The sequence below is a fragment of the Pleurodeles waltl genome, chromosome 4_2 (genome assembly GCF_031143425.1).
Source record: "Pleurodeles waltl isolate 20211129_DDA chromosome 4_2, aPleWal1.hap1.20221129, whole genome shotgun sequence".
In the NCBI taxonomy this organism is placed as follows: domain Eukaryota; kingdom Metazoa; phylum Chordata; class Amphibia; order Caudata; family Salamandridae; genus Pleurodeles; species Pleurodeles waltl.
In genome coordinates, this window is record NC_090443.1 from 549,107,550 (window position 1) to 549,129,394 (window position 21,845).

Sequence of the window (21,845 nt, forward strand, 5' to 3'; positions counted from 1 at the left end):
TGCTTCCAGACCTAACAGTGGAAAAAGGAATCTGAAGATAGCGACCACACACGGGAACTTACATGGTGCACGTCTGATGTCACAGAGAAGTCTGACTTACCACCAAATGGTTGTGAATAATGACACCCATGAAAAACAAAAGAAGACAGACATCTCCAGACTTAACTACTAGATAGCTTAATAATTCACAGCATGTGAATCCAGAAAAGGTTTAATGTTGCAAAACTATGAGGAAGATTGAAGAATGAGAGTACCAGTATATATCTTGTAAAGGATGTACGCTATACGATGACCGGCTATTATGCAAGATTTTCATCAGGTTCTCGGCCACAGCCAAACTCTGGAACTCACAATCAGCCAACATTAGAGCTCCCACTTGCTCCCGAAGACAGTTGAAAACATGGTAATTGCACCACCCACACTCCAGCAACAGAGTCCAGAAAACATCTGCACCCTCAAACGCAATCCTCAGCTTACACCCAACAAATTGGAAACAACTTAACAAGCATACTGCTTTCGATATGCAGGTAAACTAAGATGAGCTGACCTATGGTTCACCGTGGCATTATATATTTATGTACTTGCATATATGTTATCTATTTGCATTTATAACAGTTATGACCTACTAAAATACTAAGACCAGAAGCTGTAGCGGTCAGCAGCAAATGTTGTCTTATACCTTTGAAATTTGCATAAGACATATCTGCTATGGGGCTTTTCCATCATCAACTCAGTACAGCCAAAAACCGCAAGCATCATCAAGTGAACAGGCATGGGATACCTGAAGAGATCTGTCACACATCGCTGGACTATCCAAAGGACTTTAATACAGTCCACCACCTCAGGTCCCAAATACCTATACAATCTGACTGCTTCTTTACATCTCTTACACCTCACAAAGACACTCAGATATGGGATGATAATAAAAAAAAGTCCATCTCAACAGATCACTCCACTTCTCTCTCCCTCCAACCATGCCAGCTCATGACTATAACTATACACAAAATCTCTGATTGGACAGCCTAGTGCGGTAACCAACTAAGCAGTCTTTATCATAAGAAATATCATAAAGGGAACTACAGAGCTGTTCAAAGCTATCAGCATATTAAGATACATAAAATTGTGCGTCTATTTCTCACAAGTCAGCATCCACCACACTACGGCATGTTGCATCTCATAACACAATAACTGCACCTCAGTGGCATTCACTAATGACATGGAAACACTTCCCACATCGGATCAGAACAAACACATCATTCCAACCACACACTATACATGGTGTAGCGAGCCACCCTTGTAGGTAATCACTTCAGCGTCCCACATGGGGTAGTAGGTGCTACTGTTGTGATTGGTACTAGCGTTGGGATTCCTATTGATCCGTGGTTTTAGGGTTACTCTTGTGATTGGTAGTCAGGACTAGGGGTGTGATAGGTTAATAGGGCTAGGTCTCCCATTGGCTGTAGAGTTTAGGGTTACAAATCTGATTGGTTATGATTAGCACTATGTTTCCATTGACCAATAGGGATATTTAAGCCTAGGGCTCAGGTCGTCTCAGCCCGGGCGTTGAGACTAAGGGCAGAGAGGACAAGGGCAGTTGCCTGTTTGGGCCTGTCCAGGACAGCTTGGGCCTAGGGCCAGAGATGTTGCTCAAATTTCCAATTACCATAAAGGACCTTATTCCTTACACATCCTCCAACATCCAAACACAATATCAGCAAAGACATCCAACTCATGCACCACAAACAGACCTCATACACATTGCAATGTCTAATCAACCAGCACAAAACCCCACATATCACACCTATACACATATCAACCACAACTACAACAGTATGACACCTTCATTCTCACACAAAACACTACTGTGTCCATTCCTACTAACACGTCCTGCCATCGTCCACAAAACAGAAAACCACAGTATACATTACGTTCAGCCATCCAGATACACACTCCTTGTTCATACATACCAACAGCACTAGCCTCTATTTGCTCCTGCCAGACCACCTTTTTTCATAACAATACCTAAACACACCATCCACAAACACCCTCCCTCTCTCTTCACCAATTACGCACAACCATACAATCCTTACACTTCACTCCACTACACATATTACCTCTTCCAGTGTACAAAACTAACAAAGATACCCCTAACCCTCGTCCATCCCCTCTTACACACCTCATACATTCTTCTCCAAAACACATCATCACCACCTGTAATATTCTAATACCACTCACCAGCACTAACTCACAAGCAAATCCTTCACAGAAAACCACTACATCAATATCTCCTCTCACTATTCCACAAAAACAAAACAAACTGCACACATCAGTACATCAAAATAACACAAAGTTTCATACTTTCCATCACACCCACTCCTACCTTCATAACTACATAAATAATACAAATCCTGCCCAATCTTTACTCCTAAATTCTCACTCTTCACAAACATCTATCACAATCACCACAACACAGCAACATTAATTCACCCGCCTCTCATACATTGCATAATTTAGAGCCTTACATTATGATCCACATGCTCCTCCACCACCCCAACCCATATCCATACTAAACGGACGCAAAAAAAATAAACAACATGCCACTCATGTCCGCAAAGCCTCCTCAGGGGGTCCGTGACTGCTTAGAAAAATTTATATTGTTAACAGATTAGGTCCCCAGATTTCAGTAATGACTCATTGAGGGGAGTCCCTGGATTCCAATAATGATTCAGTGGGGTCCCCGGGTTCCATTACTAATAAAGTGGGAGTCCACAGAAGTCAAAATGTTGGGAACCACTGAACTAGATAGTAAAAGGCTCATCTATAACCTATATAAAAACTAATTTATATCCTGTGTGTGACTTTTCAGATAGCTGGGACTAACCATCAATGAGAGCAAATCTGCTTTAACAACTGCTCACACTCTTAATTTTTTAGGGGCAGTAATGGAGATGGAGGCAAAAGTCTATCCATCGATAGAAAGGAAATCAGCTCTCAATGCCCTGGCAAAACAATTATTACAATACAGAGGTGAAAGCGAACTTGCTCAAATGCTTATTGGGCATTATATCTTTGTGTATAGTACTATTTCGATTGTGCTATTTTCACATGGGGCCATACAGGGGGAACTATACAGTCATTGGGCTCACGAGACACTCTTTTGAAGACAACCCCCCATGCCTTCAATATGAAAGAAGCTCTTCCTTGCTGGACATCACCAAGGAACACAAGAAAAGGTCTCATGCTACTTCCCCATCTGTGTCACTTCACTGTCGCCAAGGATGCTTCAAGGGAGTGGTGGTTCGCCCACAGCACAAGGGTGTCGACCAGAAACAAATGTCAGAGGCCTGCCTCGTCTCCAACTAGCTGCTAACATGATGTTACAGTGTCACAGGAAAAATGTGTTATGTTTCCAAATTAAAGTGCAACATCATGCCAGCAACATAGGAGGCTCCCCGTCCCTTTGGAAATGTGCATGTGTCAGGCACTATGGGGGTCATTCTGACCCTGGCGGTCGGTGACCGCCAGGGTCACCGACCACGGGAGCACCGCCAACAGGCTGGCGGTGCCCCGTCGAGCATTCTGACCGCGGCGGTTCAGCCGCGGTCAGAAAATGAAAGTCGGCCGTCTCCCGCCGACTTTCCGCTGCTCGGAGAATCCTCCATGGCTGCGGAGCGTGCTCCGCAGCCATGGGGATTCTGACACCCCCTACCGCCATCCTGTTCCTGGCGGGTCTCCCGCCAGGAACAGGATGGTGGTAGGGGGTGCCGCAGGGCCCCTGGGGGCCCCACAAAGTATTTCAGTGTCTGCAAAGCAGACACTGAAATACGCGACGGGTGCAACAGCACCCGTCGCACCTCCCCACTACGCCGGCTCCATTCGGAGCCGGCGTCCTCGTGGGAAGGTAGATTTGCCCTGGGCTGGCGGGCGGCCTTTTGGCAGCCGCCCGCCATCCCAGGGCAAATCTCAAAATACCCTCCGCGGTCTTGCGACCGCGGAGCGGTATTTTGTCTGGGGTAGACTGGCGGGCGGCCTCCGCCGCCCGCCAGTCTCGGAATCACCCCCAATATCCTTCAGCCCACCTCGCACATCACAATAGATAGCCGACATGAAGCACTTGCTTCGGTCAGTGCAGCATGTCTGCCAATGAGGCTTAGGTGGGGCTTGTCACTCCTCGTCCCTATATCAGATCAGAAGCCATGATAGAATAGGGGGCCACCTTCAGCACTATCCTGGCATCTGATGGGGATTAGCTAAGCAAAAGTCTTGACAGTGTGAACAACTCATGCTTCAGCATATGAGTTTTGAAAGCTCAACCTGCGAAAACGTTATAAAAAGTAGCGGGTGGGACAGTTTTAACGCTCACCTCGACCTTAGGATTCTCCGTAAATAAGCAATACATATGTGGACCTCAGAAGGGTGAAAATATTTATCTGATGCCTGCTGTATTTCTCAGCGGATCTTACATGCGGCCCATGGCGGTGAAAGCTTCACAGCGGTTTTATCAGATGAGCGCATCTAAAATGTAACGCAGAGCATGTCAGCTTGTCAACCTTGCAGTTATGGACTTTGTAGGCATTAGCCAACATCACGTGGTTAGCCAATAACAAACTGCCGCTGGGTCGTATAACATACTGAGACATTTTAAACCATTTCCATGGCAACCATTCAGGCAAGAAAAACTCCTGGGATAACAACCATCTTTTGGCTGAATAAAGCTCCTTCCAGCCGCGAGGTGGGCGGCTTTATGCCAGTAGCACAGCGGCTTGGAGTGTCTGTGTTGTGTTGTCTCCGTAGAGCGCTATAGGCTGAACCTATGGACACTGAACCGGACCAGGGCACTGAGTGCTAAAATTGATGAGGCGCTAAAGAGCATATTTCAGTCATTTTTGAATATTAGTAAACAGCAAGAGGAGCCGACAAAACCGTTCGATGCTGGCATTCTAAACGGTAATCGTTAACACCTTTTGGAAGTTTAACTTCTAAACGTACAATGCCCGGGTTTTGACTTGCCACTACCCCTAGCCGGGCTTAGGCCCATATTTATACCTTTTTTGCGCCACTTTTGCGTCATTTTGTGACGCAAAAGCGGCGCAAACTTACAAAACACAATGATATTTTGTGAGTTTGCCCCACTTTTGCATAAAAAATGATGCAAATGCGGTGCTAAAAAAGTATAAATATGGGCCTTAGTTTAAACAATGCAAGAGAGAAAGTCGTACGCATTTTACCATAAGCCATGGGTGATTCTGCACTTTGCACTGCTATGCGTAGTTTCAGTTTTCCCATTTTATCACCAGACCTGTAAGTACCAGTGTGTGAAATGATATTGCTGAAAAGCTGGGATTGTTTGTAGTTGTCTTTCTATAATACTAATCACTGGTTAAGAGCAGACAAGTAAAATACCGGGCTGTTGTGCTGCTCACACAATGCAGTGAAGCACATTGACAGACAAGCAGTCTTCGTTATCTGTATCTGGTGTTAAGGATTTTTGATCACTTTTTCCTTTGTGTCCATGCTTCAATAAAGAACACATACAGGGAGTGCAGAATTATTAGGCAAATGAGTATTTTGACCACATCATCCTCTTTATGCATGTTGTCTTACTCCAAGCTGTATAGGCTCGAAAGCCTACTACCAATTAAGCATATTAGGTGATGTGCATCTCTGTAATGAGAAGGGGTGTGGTCTAATGACATCAACACCCTATATCAGGTGTGCATAATTATTAGGCAACTTCCTTTCCTTTGGCAAAATGGGTCAAAAGAAGGACTTGACAGGCTCCGAAAAGTCAGAAATAGTGAGATATCTTGCAGAGGGATGCAGCACTCTTAAAATTGCAAAGCTTCTGAAGCGTGATCATCGAACAATCAAGCGTTTCATTCAAAATAGTCAACAGGGTCGCAAGAAGCGTGTGGAAAAACCAAGGCGCAAAATAACTGCCCATGAACTGAGAAAAGTCAAGCGTGCAGCTGCCACGATGCCACTTGCCACCAGTTTGGCCATATTTCAGAGCTGCAACATCACTGGAGTGCCCAAAAGCACAAGGTGTGCAATACTCAGAGACATGGCCAAGGTAAGAAAGGCTGAAAGACGACCACCACTGAACAAGACACACAAGCTGAAACGTCAAGACTGGGCCAATAAATATCTCAAGACTGATTTTTCTAAGGTTTTATGGACTGATGAAATGAGAGTGAGTCTTGATGGGCCAGATGGATGGGCCCGTGGCTGGATTGGTAAAGGGCAGAGAGCTCCAGTCCGACTCAGACGCCAGCAAGGTGGAGGTGGAGTACTGGTTTGGGCTGGTATCATCAAAGATGAGCTTGTGGGGCCTTTTCGGGTTGAGGATGGAGTCAAGCTCAACTCCCAGTCCTACTGCCAGTTCCTGGAAGACACCTTCTTCAAGCAGTGGTACAGGAAGAAGTCTGCATCCTTCAAGAAAAACATGATTTTCATGCAGGACAATGCTCCATCACACGCGTCCAAGTACTCCACAGCGTGGCTGGCAAGAAAGGGTATAAAAGAAGGAAATCTAATGACATGGCCTCCTTGTTCACCTGATCTGAACCCCATTGAGAACCTGTGGTCCATCATCAAATGTGAGATTTACAAGGAGGGAAAACAGTACACCTCTCTGAACAGTGTCTGGGAGGCTGTGGTTGCTGCTGCACGCAATGTTGATGGTGAACAGATCAAAACACTGACAGAATCCATGGATGGCAGGCTTTTGAGTGTCCTTGCAAAGAAAGGTGGCTATATTGGTCACTGATTTGTTTTTGTTTTGTTTTTAATGTCAGAAATGTATATTTGTGAATGTTGAGATGTTATATTGGTTTCACTGGTAATAATAAATAATTGAAATGGGTATATATTTTTTTTTTGTTAAGTTGCCTAATAATTATGCACAGTAATAGTCACCTGCACACACAGATATCCCCCTAACATAGCTAAAACTAAAAACAAACTAAAAACTACTTCCAAAAATATTCAGCTTTGATATTAATGAGTTTTTTGGGTTCATTGAGAACATGGTTGTTGTTCAATAATAAAATTAATCCTCAAAAATACAACTTGCCTAATAATTCTGCACTCCCTGTATAGCGCAGCCTCACCTTGCAGTGTTTCAGCCACATTGCAGAACCTCGCTCTTGTATGTGCCTTGATTCTGGGATGAAGGGCAGCTGCTGAAAGTTTCCACGATAAATGCAACGACTCTAGACACTTGCATTCGGGAATTTCTCTTTTAGTACGGCTAACAGAAGTTCCAAAAATGTTTGCATGCAAATTGCTGTTGGGTGAAAGGCCAGAACTGCCTGAAGATCAAACCACAAGTCAAGGTACACAGAAGCTCTTGAGAGGCTAGCGAGGGAACATGGAAGCCAGGTTCACAAACTTATTGGCGTGTCCTTGGTCACATGACTCAAATCTGACTATACATTGGGAAGAACTGCAGGCTTACAGACCTGAAAACTGTAAGGAATGCTATCAATTTTAAGACTGGACAATGGTGTTAATTTTAATGATCAATCTCTGGTTCTGCCCCATCTGCACACACACTGTCCTCTGCTCCCTGCTACTTCTTTTCATCAATGATGGGGGAAATATTGGTACTGCTCATTGGGTCTGCCAAGACATTGTACAGGCCTGTGAGGTCGGTGGAGGACTAAGACAGATGGTCTTGGTCAGCATGAAGTTCTTAACAAAGCACTACTAACCCAAAGAGCTTGTAGGAAGTCGCTACAACTATTGATCAGTGTCGTTGAGCCTAACTCCTAGGTGATGTACCCTTACAATCGCCCCCTGAACAGGACAATCTTGTCCGAGCAGTCATCTCTAAATGTTGCTCCCCAGCAATATGCTCTGGCTGCTTTAGCCATTTTTTCAAGGTTGGCTCCTTTTCACGGGGTCCACAGCATAGCCCTGCTACCTGTGACCCTAAGGAGGCACTGCTAAATGTAATTATTACACCGGTAATAATGTAATTTAGGACTGTTCATTCAAACACCACTTTCGTGTTTAGATGAACTCTGCAGGCAGCTAGGCAGTCCTCTCTGCATCTCCTCCAGGCTCCTTTTATCACGAGGAAGAGGAGGGGGGCTGGAAGGGCTCAGCAATCGTCCAGCTAGACTGTTGTTTAAAACACACTACTCTGTATATGGCCGCCTGGACTGAGCATGGCTGAGGGGCATGAGTTTAACTACGATCCTCTAACACAGGCACAATCCTCTTTATTTAGCACACATTCTGCATATGCTTCAGAAAAGTATATCTGCTAGAATTGGGGCTGTTGTGGGGCGGGTAGGGGTAGCAAATCAGTGCATCCCTGAGACAAAAGAAAAGCCAAACAGAGCAGCAGTGTCAGAATCCCCAGCACTGCCCTAGCATCTTATAGGGCTGTGCTTACAGTCCTATCGCGAAGCAGGGAGAGAGGGTGAGGGGGGTATTCCTCAGAAACCTGGTCCTCCTGCTCTATCTGGCTCCTCGTTGATAATTATGGCTTGCAGGTTCCAGAGCTCAGCACCAGGTTCCTGCTTGCTACTGCCATGGAGCCTCTGAGTTGCCAGCAAAGGAGGAAAGGTAAATAAAAAAATCTGTGTTGTTTCTCATTGTATATGTGAGTGACTAAGAGAGAATGAGATTGAGTGGTAATGTGTGTGTTAGTTGAATGTGTTTGAAAGTGTCAATAAAAATGAGAGTAATAATCAATGAGGGGCGTATCTATCAATGGTATACCAGGTGTAGCTACACCAGGGCACAGAGGCCTTTGCGTGTCTCTATCAATGGCGCAACAGGTGCAGAAGCCCTAGTGCAAGTGCAACTGCACCTGTTGCTCTATTAAAGCAGAACACCTATTCACCAGTGCTCAACTTAGTGTCTGAGTACACCAGTAGTTGTGAGTGAAGGTATGTGATTGTGAAAATGTGAGTTTGTGCATTTGTGAGTGAAAAACAGTGAATGTGAGTGTATGGGTACAGTTGTATATGAGGGCACCCAAGTCAAATTTTGAAAACAATGGGGTCAACCTGTGGCAAGTATTACGCCCCACTACTTTTAGGAATCACCAGCCACCACTGCTTCAAAGGATGGGTCGGGAGCCTACCTCCAAGAGTTTTCCGCAAGGGGGCATTGGTCCTCCCATGAAAAGGAACTATACATCAATATTTTCGACAGAGAATTGTCAGAAGAGCCCTGCAATAATTTCTGCCTTGCATTAAAAATTTAGTGTTCAACACCATCATGATGTTCTAGATATAAAAACAGGGGTTGGGTGAGGGGGGAGGAGCATGCGCCTCAAACCTCTTCATAGACGCTCAAGATGTTTGGTACTGGGTGATACACCACCACATCGCCCTAAAAGCAGAGAATCTTCCAGGGGTGCAGAACGACCATGCAGATTAACTCGGCAGATCCTTGTAGGATATTTATGAATGGGAGCTAACAGACAAAATCTTAAAGAAGATACTCAGCACTTGGGTTAAGTCAAAGATTGACCTATTTGTGGCCAACAGCAACAAAGAATGCCAGTTTGTTATGTGTATACCTTAGAGTAAGAATATTAGCACGAGTGGAATATAGAATGTGTAGTGATGTAGGAGAGAATGTATGGCATGTGGGGTAGGAACTTGAGGAGACGGTTGAGACTCCAGGAGGACTTTGTAGAGGCAGCACCTGTTTTGACCTTATATGAATAAACTTATGCTGGATCTGAACTGGCATGGTGTTTTTATCATAACACAATTTTACATGTGCAAGCATCCAGAACCAAGTTGATGGTGGGAATACCTTTTTGATTGGGGATGTGGAATTTCTATTGCCCGACACCCGGGACATATTGTTTGGGGTCACGGGCAACAAGTTTTCATGTTTATTTTGTCCTTGGGACAAGTAGCCCCAACCCCCTGCAGCACAAACCCATTGGCTGTCAGTTCACAGAGAAAGGAACTGTCTGCAGTTGTGGTAATATGTGTGTCGAAATGTTGCTGCTGTTTGAACTTGTATTTATAGTTTGTTAATGAAAAGCCTTCATTATTCGGGTGAACATTGTAAATAAATGTTTGAAGGTCACACTGCACTACTGACAGTGGTTCCAGTAAAAAAAAAAAGTTTACTCATGTTTGAAAGGTTTACCAATATGAGGCTAAGCACTCTCTGATTAGATGCAAATGTTTGCAGAAGCTTCTAAGCATGAGCGATGATTCTTTGCTTTCAAAATAAAATGTTCAGGAAAAAATACAAGTAGGAAAAAAAGTTTTGCTACTATGAAATTTTAGGTGCTATTTCTTTGACGCGTCATTTAGTAAAATGTGTTGTTGCATGCTAAAACTTCCAAAAAATATTCGTAATGGAAAATCACTGTAGCCATTTTATGGGATAATGGGAGGCATGAAAATAAACAAGCACTGGCAAAGCCAACCGATCCAACATTTTTTTGAGAGCCTTTTGGTTTCGTCAATGCGTGCCTTGTTTTGACATGGATTTTGTAACACTTTATTGTTGTGGGAGCTGCCAGGCCCTCACCACTGTAACAAGCACTGGTAGAAAGAAAAAAATGTTTTTGGTCTCAAAAGCACACATTGCCACCAGTGGCATAACAAAGATCTTGCAACCCCCTCCCGGGGGCCCCCTCAGCACAGCACCTGCCCTGAATGGGTCTGGAGGGAGGGCAGGTCCAGGTTCCTTGCTGAGAGCCCCCTCCAGTTTCATTACGCCACTGATTTGCACAGTAGTTCCTGGCACTGAACAAAACTACTTTGCGTGCCAATATGCTCCTTGTGAAAGAGCAGAATGCAGTCTCTTACAGTAAAGCCAGCCAATAGATAGACAGAGAGAGAAATAGAAGTTTAATAAAAACAAAATGTCTTTGTTAACACCAGACCTAATAAGGGACCCAATTCTTAGTCACAAAAGTGCACCCATAGTATATGTCTTTGAATTAGTGGCTTTCATGAATTTACAAGAACTTGCAGAAGTGGAGCAGGAAATCACACTCCTAGAAAATATTTGTGAACTGTATTTTAGCATGAGCAAATATGCATGTGTAGATTTGTTCATGTGAAATCTATTGAGCATTTACAAGTTCACTTTCCCTCCTACCACTTTTTCCCAACCCTGGAAGAACTTCTACTTCTGCTATTATCAGGAGTACATTTCCAACCTTTCTCATTATGGGAAAAGATTAGAGAAGAGTTGGTGAAAATCCTTAAAACATGGAAAGAAGTTAGTAGGTTTGCCGACTCAAAGGCATTCCAGCCCTGGAACTATTGCTTACTGCTTCTTCCAGCCCCAGTATGTAGATCGGCAGAAAGGTGGCAAAATAAGGAAATAGTAGGGATTAAAATTGCAAGTATTCAAGCCCCACACTTGTATTAGCCCTAGCCTAATCAGAGAGGCTATTATCAGAGCTCTTAGATAATGAGATCGCTGCCATAATTTGGCACCACACTACATGGCACCAAAGGGACAAGTGGATTTTTTTACAGGACAATTAGATTTAAGAAGCAACCTGTTCCATGGACAAGTAGATATTTTATTAAATACCACACCCCTGCTACAATTTTCCATCGCTTCCCCTTCTGCCCAAAAATATTGCTAAAATTAAATGCTAATATTGCAGGTTGATACTCAAAGCACCCACCTGGCTGAGACAATACTGGTTTATGAACCTCATTCTTCTGGCAGAGATTTCACTCATTGCACTTGGCATGAGGACAGATCTACTGCTGAGGTGTCTGGCACAGATATTCTGAAAGGTTGCTGAAACATTCCTAGCAGAGTATAGAGCTTTGTCCTCCAGTAACCAACAAGATCTATACTGCCAGGTAGGTTCTGTATTTGTTGTTCTTCTAAATTTCAATCCTTTACTGATCCAGGCCTATCAGATCTTACCCTGCCTAATAAAACTGGTTAATGGCCTGATTTAGAGCTAATTGATTAGAAACTGACTAAATGATTAAACACTGAGATCATCATAACTAACTCTTAGAGGGTAGGCTTTGCAATTAGGCACATAGAGTTTTGCAGACTAGATATGCATCCGGGAAATAATACCATATTTGCGACCCTGCCAATGATAGATTATTAATTTATATGAATACTAGTTGTCTTCCCTGAGTGCAGCTTCAGTTCCCAACTAGCAAAACATTTCTGTCTACCATTTCAGTCCTAACTCTGGAAGTTCATAGGAGGCACTGTCTGCAAAAGCTTTAAGGGGGAATACAATTGTCTTGTCTCTTCGGAGCCCAGGCACCACTCCAAACTATCCAGCACTTGTAATAATTTGGGTATAGACATGTGAGGCTGTAATAAGTACACCAACGTGTCTTCCCTGAGAAGCCTTTAACTGCTTGCCCTCAATCCCTTGTCAAGTGTGGAAAGGGTTTTACTTGGCCCAGTTTACAAACCTATTGTAGGATAAGCTTGTCCTGTGACCCTCTCGAACAGGGTCTTATATTCCCACTACACAAGTTTAGCACTCTGGAGCGGACATGCTAAAAACACTTGTTCTATGCACCAGTCTAATTGGCAGGCTAGAAAAATAGTATAAACCATTTGAAGGAGCTCTCCTTTTTTAAACATATGAGGTTTGCCTCAGTGATACTGGCAGCTGCAAGAAACTTTGTTTGTGAATCTAGTTACAAAAGACCATTACAGAAAGAAGCTTAGATGCCTTAAGGAAAAAGTGTCTACAAATGCAACTTCAACCTTTTTAAGATTGGTGTGAAGATGTGACAAATTATGAATTTTCCACAATCCTCCCTACTATGAGACAAAATGGAAGATATCGGAAATTATTATGAACAACTGTCTTCAAGCAGACAGTTAAGACCGGGCGTCTGACAGTTAACAAACAGTGCATGCTCCAAACAAAAGAATAGTGAAACCTTTAAACATCCATCCTGTCAGGAAAACTATTGCCAGCGTTGTTAAGTTCTTCCCTCAGCAAAAACGATTCCCCTTTTCCTTTTCCCCACGTTGGTTGCAGCGGCGTCCTCCCTCCCAGTGGCTCTTGCGGAGGCTGTTCTTAGAACTAGCTTCTTCAGGTTTAACTGCCACTCAAGATGGTGGCCGCAAATCCTTGTGAGGTCAGCGCTCTAGTGTTTCTACCTTAGTCTCATGCTGAAGCTTCCCTCCAGCTGTTTCTCTCTGGGAGCCCTGCACTTCAACTGTTATCCTGAGGAGAATGAGCAGTGTTCCTGAGGCGCTTCGTTTCATAGAGAATTCTTCCAATTTTGAGTAATTAATAATTTTTCTTGTTATGGTGTGCACACCAGCTACTTTTTCCCTTTTGAAGAAGCTGAATTTTTTTCTTCTAACAACAACTGACTATCAGCTTTCTGAGGAGAATTCGTTTTGACTTAACAGAACTCCAAGCAACTGCGGTAAGGAAACCTTTTGTATTATTTCCAGACTTGCCAATATATATATGTACACATATATTCAAGAACTCTTTGCTTTGAAGACCTGTCAGTTTTAGAGTCAAGCCTCAGTGCTCATACTAATTCCTAGAGACTGTGATTGAGGAAATTGAACCTTGAGGAGGAGTCTTCGTTTCCTGTTAAAGACATTAGTAGTTTGTATATTTGTGATCTTTTGAACTGTTCTCCAGAGAACCTTGGAAACCTCTGACACCTGGAGAAAAGAAGATATTAAGTTAACATTGCTCTCTTAGAGGGAGGCTAGTCTCTCAAAAGATCCAGGTCCTTCCTTTAAAGAAATCCCAATAAGAAGAAAGGTGCAGGTTTTCAGAGAGACACACTGAATATCCTATCTTCAAGTGGGAAACACAGGCTGGAGCCGGATCTGGAGGCGGTCCCTCTTTTTCTATTTCCATTCTCCTTTCCCCCTAGTGAAAGCATGGTTCAGATAATCAGTTAAAGTCTGAGCATGCATCTGTTGGAGGGAGTTGGGTAAAAGGCATCTGCTCCTGTGGAAGTTTGATTTAATGGGTAATTGTCTGACACATCCTGTAGTTCAAGTTAAAATCTTGGTCATGGCTTTCGATTAGTAAGACTTTGGTGGGAAAATGGAGGTGAGACGCTTAAAGCAGTGGAGATCGACACCTACATTGCACTTCCTTAAGAGCTGCTAAAAATAGGTTGGTGTCTGTAGGAAGCTGGCCTAATGCATGGTGGGTATACCTAAGGTACTTAACCTTATACCAGGTCCAGGTATCCCCTATTAGTGTAGTGTAGTCAGTGTCTAGAAGCCAGGCTCTCTAGAGGTAGCTGTGTATGAGCAGCCAATCCTTATCTAGGAGACGCACAAAACTCATGCAATACCACTGTAGTCACACAGCACTTACACACATGAAAGAAAACACTAAGGGGCATATTTAAGAAAAGTGGCCCTGCACTGAGCAGGGCCACTTTTCTTGCGCCCTTTACCGCCCCCCCGTCCCCACTGCCACCATGTGTGCGCCGTATTTAAAATACGGCGCACCATGGCGCAGGGTAGGGGGCAATAGCGTAAATTTTCATGACGCTAATGATGTACTCTGCAAGAGTAGCGCCACAATATTGGCGCTACTCCTGCAGAGTACATAGAGGCCATTATAAATAATGGAAGCCCCCTTTTAACTCCTGCTCTGAGCATGCGTTAAAAGTGCCGTAAAAAATGATGCAAAGAAATCTCTGAGATTTCTTTGCACCATTTCTTCGACCCCCATAACAGGGTAACAATGTTGCAAGCAGAGTCTTCGTCGTGGATGCAGATGGTCGGTCGGTTCCTGGAGGGTCCAGTAGCAGTTCTAGTGGCCAGTAGTCAAAGTAGAAGTTGCAGAGGAGTCCTGCTGGAATCTTGCAAGTCGAATCTGAGGACCCACCCAAGAGGGAGACCCTAAATAGCCCTGAAAGGGGGACTGGTCACCTAGCCAGGGGACCACATATCAGGAGGGGGCTCTGACGTCACCTGCCTGACCTGGCCCCTCAGATGCTCCCAGAGGCCTCTGCCCAGATGGATTCAAGATGGCAGAATCAAGGGACCCTCTGGAGGAACTCTGGGCACCACCCATAGGTAGTGACCTATGTCAAGTACACGTGTAAAATGGTGTCCCCGCACTCAAAAAGTCCATGGAAATTGAGCTGGAGTCCATGGGGGTATCTCTGCTCATGCAGGGGTGCCCTCACACACAAGTACTCGCACCCCTCCCCCAATCTCCTCTGGGCTAGGAGGGCCTACCCTAGGGGTGACTTAGTGACCTGGTGCAGTGACCTATAGTGAAAATGGCATGCCTGTAGATACACTTTGCATGGACTCCCCATAGGTGGCATAATACATGCTGCAGTCCATGGGTGACCCCTGGTGCCCTAATGTCCTGGATACCTAGGTACCGTATACTAGTGACTTACAAGGGGGCACCAGTATGCCAAATGTGGGGTGTGTGTGGTCCAAGCAACGAAATGTAAAGGGAGGAAGCACAGTCACTGGGGTCCTGGTTAGCAGGATCCCAGTGAACACAGTCAAACACGTTGACAACAGGCAAAAAATGGGGGTAACCATGCCAGAAAGAGGGTACTTTCCTACAGTGTCCATGTATGTGGCTCAGCAAGTTAAACACTTACATCTGCTGTGAATTACAGGCTACAACTGTAAATCCTGGCAGGTTGACTCAGCCTTTCACAATTTCAATCTCAATAAACTTGAAGGCAGATTTAAGGAAAGTGGAGCTGCACCCAGTGCAGCACCACTTTCCTTGCGCCCATTAGCACCCCCCTACCACTACCATGTGTGCTCCAAATGTAATAAATGGCACACTATGGTGCAGGGCAGGTGGCAATACCATCAACATTTTTTACACTAGTGATGTACTGTTCAGGGTTAGTGCCAAAATGTCAGCGCTAACCCTGAACAGTACATAGGGGCCCATTGGAAACAATGATGTGCCCCTTTTAATGCCCGCTCTGAGCAGGAGTTAAAAGTGCCGACAAAAATGACGCAAAGAAATCTCTGTGATTTCTTTGCACCATTTCTTCGACCCCCATAACGGGGTAACGCCCCCTTTGCATACATTATGCCTGGCACAGGCACAATGTAGTGCAAAGGGTTACAAAGTGGCACAATGCATACATTGCACCACTTTGTAAATCTGGCACGGGAAAAGGCCATCTTAGCGTCATAAAAGTGATACTAAGGCGGCGCTAAAGTGGCACTAGGCCCTTTTAAATCAGGGCCTTAGGATCAATAAATTCAGTGATACCAATAACTATTATTTACACTACCTAGAAATGGTAAAAGTTAGAGTATTAGGCCCAGCATGAAAACAAATGATCTCATTACTCCTTTGACGCTGTAGACGGGATCATTACACACTCAGATCTGCAACACTGTAATTATAAGAGTGGAAGACAAGGTTCAAAAGATTCTATAACTCAGTCCTTTTGGGAGGCATCAGTCTTCATGGACAATTCCTCCTTTTTGCACCTCAGTATAAAGAATAATAGGGTGTCACATGGGCTGTAGGAAGCCAGAAAAAACAAAAGGGTGCTCAACATCATTCAATTAGGGTGAACTTTGAAAACTGAAAAGGGTCTGCCTCCGCACCTTGAGACCTATCCTTTTCACCTCCCAACCATCCACTGCTGCTTCCAGCTGCATGGGATCAGAGACCAGCAAGCCAGTAAGGTACTGGTGCAGTATCACTGGACAAGTCTCCAGAGGCTGTTCCACCAATAAAAGATCTAGCAGCCTTTTATGGATATTCAATGTTATCCCCATAAACATCTATTTCAAATGTATCATGCACATGTGTCTTCCACGACACATCGATTCAGCATGTTCTTAAATTTTGTCATGCATTAGCTAGGGGTAAGCCCCCACCTCCTGATCACAGAATCCTTCACAAATGGGTACTTCTTACGGCCCAAAGCATCCAGATATGTTGGATGTTTTTGAAGCCTCACAGTAAACTTCCTTCTTTGTACTACTGGGGAGGATCACAGGTGTCTGGAATCTTGGCCCTGGTATAATTTAGTTATGTTATAAAAATGTGGAATTGTAAGGTGAAAAGTGGACCTCTCACTATAGAATTAGGCGGACCACCAGAACCTTAATTATAAGGGTAGATCACCAGAACCTTAATTGATGTGACCTTAGTGGAAGGTATGAACGTCTTCCACAATAGGGACTGACTGCCATGCCAGTAGGTAGGACAAAATGAATGAGAATAAATGGTTTTAGTCAATAAAATACGGTCCAACTGCCATATGGTAGCTATATTCTATGATGGGAACGACTGTTCTTTACAAACAAGAGGTAGAAAGGTTACTAAGTTTGTGCTACAGAGAATAGACTATTCATAGAAACATTTCATAAGTTGTGGTTTGGGTAAAGAAAGCAGTGCCAAAATAACTACAATACTTCTGATTGTACAACTGGTTACCACAGCAGAGCAAAGGGCACAATGCCTCTACCACAGATGCATTATAGATACAAATACTGTGAAGGAGCAAGACCACAGGACATGAAGTTAGAATAAAAATCTTTAAGGTGAGAAAAGTGTGGTTCCAAGTGTTGCCTACAACCTCACACTTTTGGAAAAAGTGAAAAAATTTGGTAATTTAAAACCTACGTTATTTTCTCATGCAATGTGGGAGAAGTGGTAGCTAGTTGTCTAAGAGGTTAGCAAAAGTGTAGTCTCCCACGTACTAGCGGCTGGATAGCAAACAGATGCCTATGTGCATGAGGTTGTGAAACTAAGCGAATTAAGAAAATGTTAGCACATGTTATAGTTTATTAGTTCTGTTTTAGCATAAAATAAACAATGTTTCACTCCTAACCTTTGGTTAATGAGATGACTGAGATTACTTCAAATGTGTTTGTAACCTTTAGCATTAACTCTGTAGTGTTTGTGCAACAGTGAAAGAAGTAACATTGGTACTGATGAAAATATGCCAGTACACCACCGAAATAAAGGTGAAAGCTGATACACATAGAAGGTGGTATTTCATGATTATTTGTTAGAGTACAGTAATTGATGGGCTCCAGATTCAAAACGGGAGACAGCGTAAGAGAGCGTTAGACATTTCAGTTGAATGATAGCGCAATGAACTTGAATAAGAAGAGGAAAGGCAGTGCACTCCTCCTAGGTTGCTAATCAAAGTGTTTTTGATGAGGAAGCACCGAATGATGATAGTACATCTTGCTGAAGAAACTTTTGCCATATTTGGGGTATACCAAAGACCCAGGGAGGTTTTTGCATCAAAGTGACTGTATATTCCATGGGAGGAGCCACTCACGGAGGCAGAAAATGCATGTATCTACAGTGGAAGATGAGGTTCGCGACCTTAAGACCAAGGTGTTCTGCCTCCTAATGGGCCGATGATACCAAAAACCGCTCAGGCAGAATAACCCGCACTTTGTGGGATTCCCAGAGACGTCCAAGGGTCCTGGCCTCGCTGACTTTCTTGAGGCGTGGCTTAAGGCATGGATGCCTCATGACAAACTGTCTCCATGGTTCGCCATCGAGCATGCGCACAGGGTTCTCTCTGCTAGGTCCACGCCTGGGGTACTGCCGCGGGCGTTCATTGCTCACTTCCTCAATTTCCGAGACAGGGACGCCATCCTGTGTGAGGCTAGAGCTCAGCCGGAGATCAATACCAAAACGTGAAGATCCTGATATTCCCAGGCTACTACCGGGGGGTTCAGACCAAACAAAGCTCTCACGAACAGGTTAAGCCGAAACTAAGGGCACTGCAACTGAAATATATGCTCCTCTTCCCGGGTCGCCTTAAGGTGCTGCATGCTAGTAGAACACACTTTTTTGATACGCCTTAGGTGGCTTGGGAATGGGAAATGGAGGAGCGACCACTTCCCGGAGATTTGGAAGGGACCCCGCTTCCCCCCGAGCGAACATCCTTCAATACACCCAAGACGGCTGTGGGGGAGCCTGACTGCACTGGGGATTCTCAGGCTGGCTCCCGTCGCAGAAGAAGCAGGTTCCAGAGGGCGTTGCGGTCCCTTGGGATGGGACTTCTCTCCCTGTCAGCCCCGTGGCAGAGAGACACCTCCTTGCAGTTGGTGTCCTGGGGGCAGCCGCGTCTAGAGGAGGACAGGTTGAGCTAAACCCAACCTATTTGACTGACTGACAAGATGATAACGGGCTCTGCATGGGTCCACCAGCAGCATCTATATGAGATCCGATCTACTGGAAGTGTCCACCACTCCATGCCAACAGAGACTCACTTCAGTCCTTTTTCCCTTCTTTGGTTCCATCTGGGTTTTTGGGGCTGCAAATTAGGCATCCACTGAGAACACAGATTAGTAATGGCACCCCTATATCTGAATTTACCCCTCTTGAAGCCACGGTGATGATGGGGGCCCTGGGAGCCGTAGGAATCTCAAGGATCTACCACACACTCGTGCTAAATACTTCCCCGTCCCTCCAACCCCTACGGGCTCGCTGGGAATCCTGGATTGGCCCCCTAGATAACAACGACTGGCAAGACGCGTTGATGGCACCGCAAGTCCTTACAGTCTCAGCTAAACTGCGCATGGTGCAGACGTATTATCTGCACTGTGCCCACCTGACCTATGACCTATGCTTTTCAAGGCCAGGGTCAGACTGGACCCTCCTTGTAACAGGTGCACCTATTCACCAGCCAATTAATTTCATGTGGTGTGGTCCGGCCCTACAATTCAACAGTACTGGGCGCAAAATCCTAAACAAACTCTCCGTCCTATTGGACCTCTCCCTGGTCTCCTCCCCCAAGATGGTCCTGCTGGGAGTGATGGAGGGCGCTGGAAACTCCTGAGTGATCCAAAAACTCCTGGGCATGGCCCTGCTAATTGAAAAAAGGGACACTGCTGGACTTTGGGCATCTAAGACTCCCCCCTCGGTGCAACTATGGAAGAGGGGAATGGACTGGTGTGCACAAATGGAAACACCCGTTTATCTGGCAAGGGTAAATACCATAAGATCTGGGACACGTGGCTGGGACTTACATGAACACAATCAGTATTTGTCTGATATATGATCTAGACCTGCTTATCCGTATACTTGCATCAGAATGTGTAAGCGAGAATTTGGGATCTGTCTTCTTATACGTGGCATTGTTATTGAAATAAATTAATAAAATTTGGTTAAAAATGAACCACAATGCTTTCCCAGGCTGTGAATGAATATGTTTCAGTCACACTGTTAACAACTTAAGAACTTGGTTCATGAGTTTGCCATGTTTATATATATATTCAAATGCACACAAATATAGATTTTAAAGCATTTGTCATTAAATTACTAAAATTAAGCAAGTTTAAAATATTTTTTCAAATCATTATTCAAGTAATGAACATTTTACAGACACTGTTACTGGGCCTTTTTTGAACGATGAACACAAACTCACCAAGGACTGTAGTGACGGAGTCTTCTTCATGTCATGTGTGGTGCTGTCTGCCACTGGTTTTGGTATGGCTGCTGGTTTACATTTTTCAGGAGCAGCACCTCTGGCTGCATCTGGGGTTGCAATGTGCTCCAGACTGGCGGAGCGGCCACGGCCCAACTTTTGCTGTGTTTTTTGGCCAATGGCAGAAAAGAACTTTTTAAGGCTTGTGGCTGATCCACTTCTTTTCCTGGCCACTGGTTTTATTTGTTCTTCTTCCCATGGAACGCTGACCTCTGTTTTTCTGAAATGCGAGAGAGTAGAAATGTTAGAGGGACTAGAAAGACCACAAACCATAAAAGTGGAGAATCAGAATGGTCTCATGGGTGTAATGCCTACAGCACCATAAGAGGTCTCTTTTATCTCAGACCACACACCACCAGAAAGTGCTCTGACAAAAGGAATTGTTACAACAGGCCCCTGAAGTAATGGCTACCATACTGAAAATTAAGAAGTGTTTAGCTGATCAGAACATCATACATCAGGCTATACTTAGTAGTGACAGAGAAGAGCACTGTATTGTACAGGAAGCCACTAATGACTCCATAGAGTATCTTTGTTTGGGGATAGCAGTTTATTAGAACACATTTAGAGCACTCTTGCCAGAATTTTACTTGTTACAACTGAGACAACTTGGATGATGATGCCGGTCAACTTACAACAACGCTGTTGGATTGCGCTTGCTTGTGAGGTGAGCCAACTGAAATTATCACGAGGGGCCATGTGCACAAAGGGGGCCCCAAATAAGGTGAGCTCTGCGGGAGCCATTTAGAAAGGTGCGGTGTCAATCCGGTGGGCGATGCAGGGGCATTTCTGTTGCACGGCTGGTGCTGCGTTGATTACTCTCACAGGAAGTCGGGCTGCGTCGTTCCGGCTCAGCAATGCGTTGATCTCCACTCGGGGAGCATGGCTGCGTTGTTACGGTTTGGCAATTTGGTGATTTTCTCACCGCTGGGCAGGCTGTGCGTCGATTCCAGCATGCTGTGCATCGTTTCTTTGCACAGATGAAGTATTTTTGGCCCTGAGACTTCAGGAAACAGGAGGTAAGCTCGATACAAGGCCTTGGAGAGCACTTCTCAGCAGAGCCAGAAGCCAGCAAGGCAGCAGAGCAACAGCAAGACAGCAGTCCTTTACAGCAAAGGTGAGTCCTTTGGGCAGCCAGGCAGATTCTCTTGGTGAGTTGCAGGTTCTGGTGCAGAATGTCTTCCCAAGAAGTGTCTAGTTTGATAGGGTCGGGGACCCAGTTTATTTAGCCAAATGTGCCTTTGAAGTGAAGGAGACTTCAAAGAGTGGCTTAGAAGTGCACAAGGTCCCTTTTCAATACAATCCTGTCTGCCAGGGTCCCAGTAGGGGGTTTGGCAGTCTACTGTGTGAGGGCAGGCCACTGTCCTTTGCAATGTAAGTGTTAGGCCCTCCACCCTTCCAGGCCAGGAAGACCCATTCAGTACGCAGATGTGTGCAGGTGTGACTGAA

General features: G+C 44.7%; 1 protein-coding gene across 2 annotated transcripts in view; it reads right to left on the reverse strand.

The window, feature by feature from the left end:
* Positions 1-21,845, reverse strand: part of KIAA1614 (KIAA1614 ortholog) — a 248,508-nt gene that overhangs the window by 29,185 nt on the left and 197,478 nt on the right. For both annotated transcript variants that reach the window (XM_069232075.1, XM_069232076.1), the window contains exon 7: positions 20,337-20,616. In XM_069232075.1, coding sequence (XP_069088176.1) covers positions 20,337-20,616 — 280 coding nt within the window. The remainder of the gene's footprint in view (positions 1-20,336; positions 20,617-21,845) is intronic.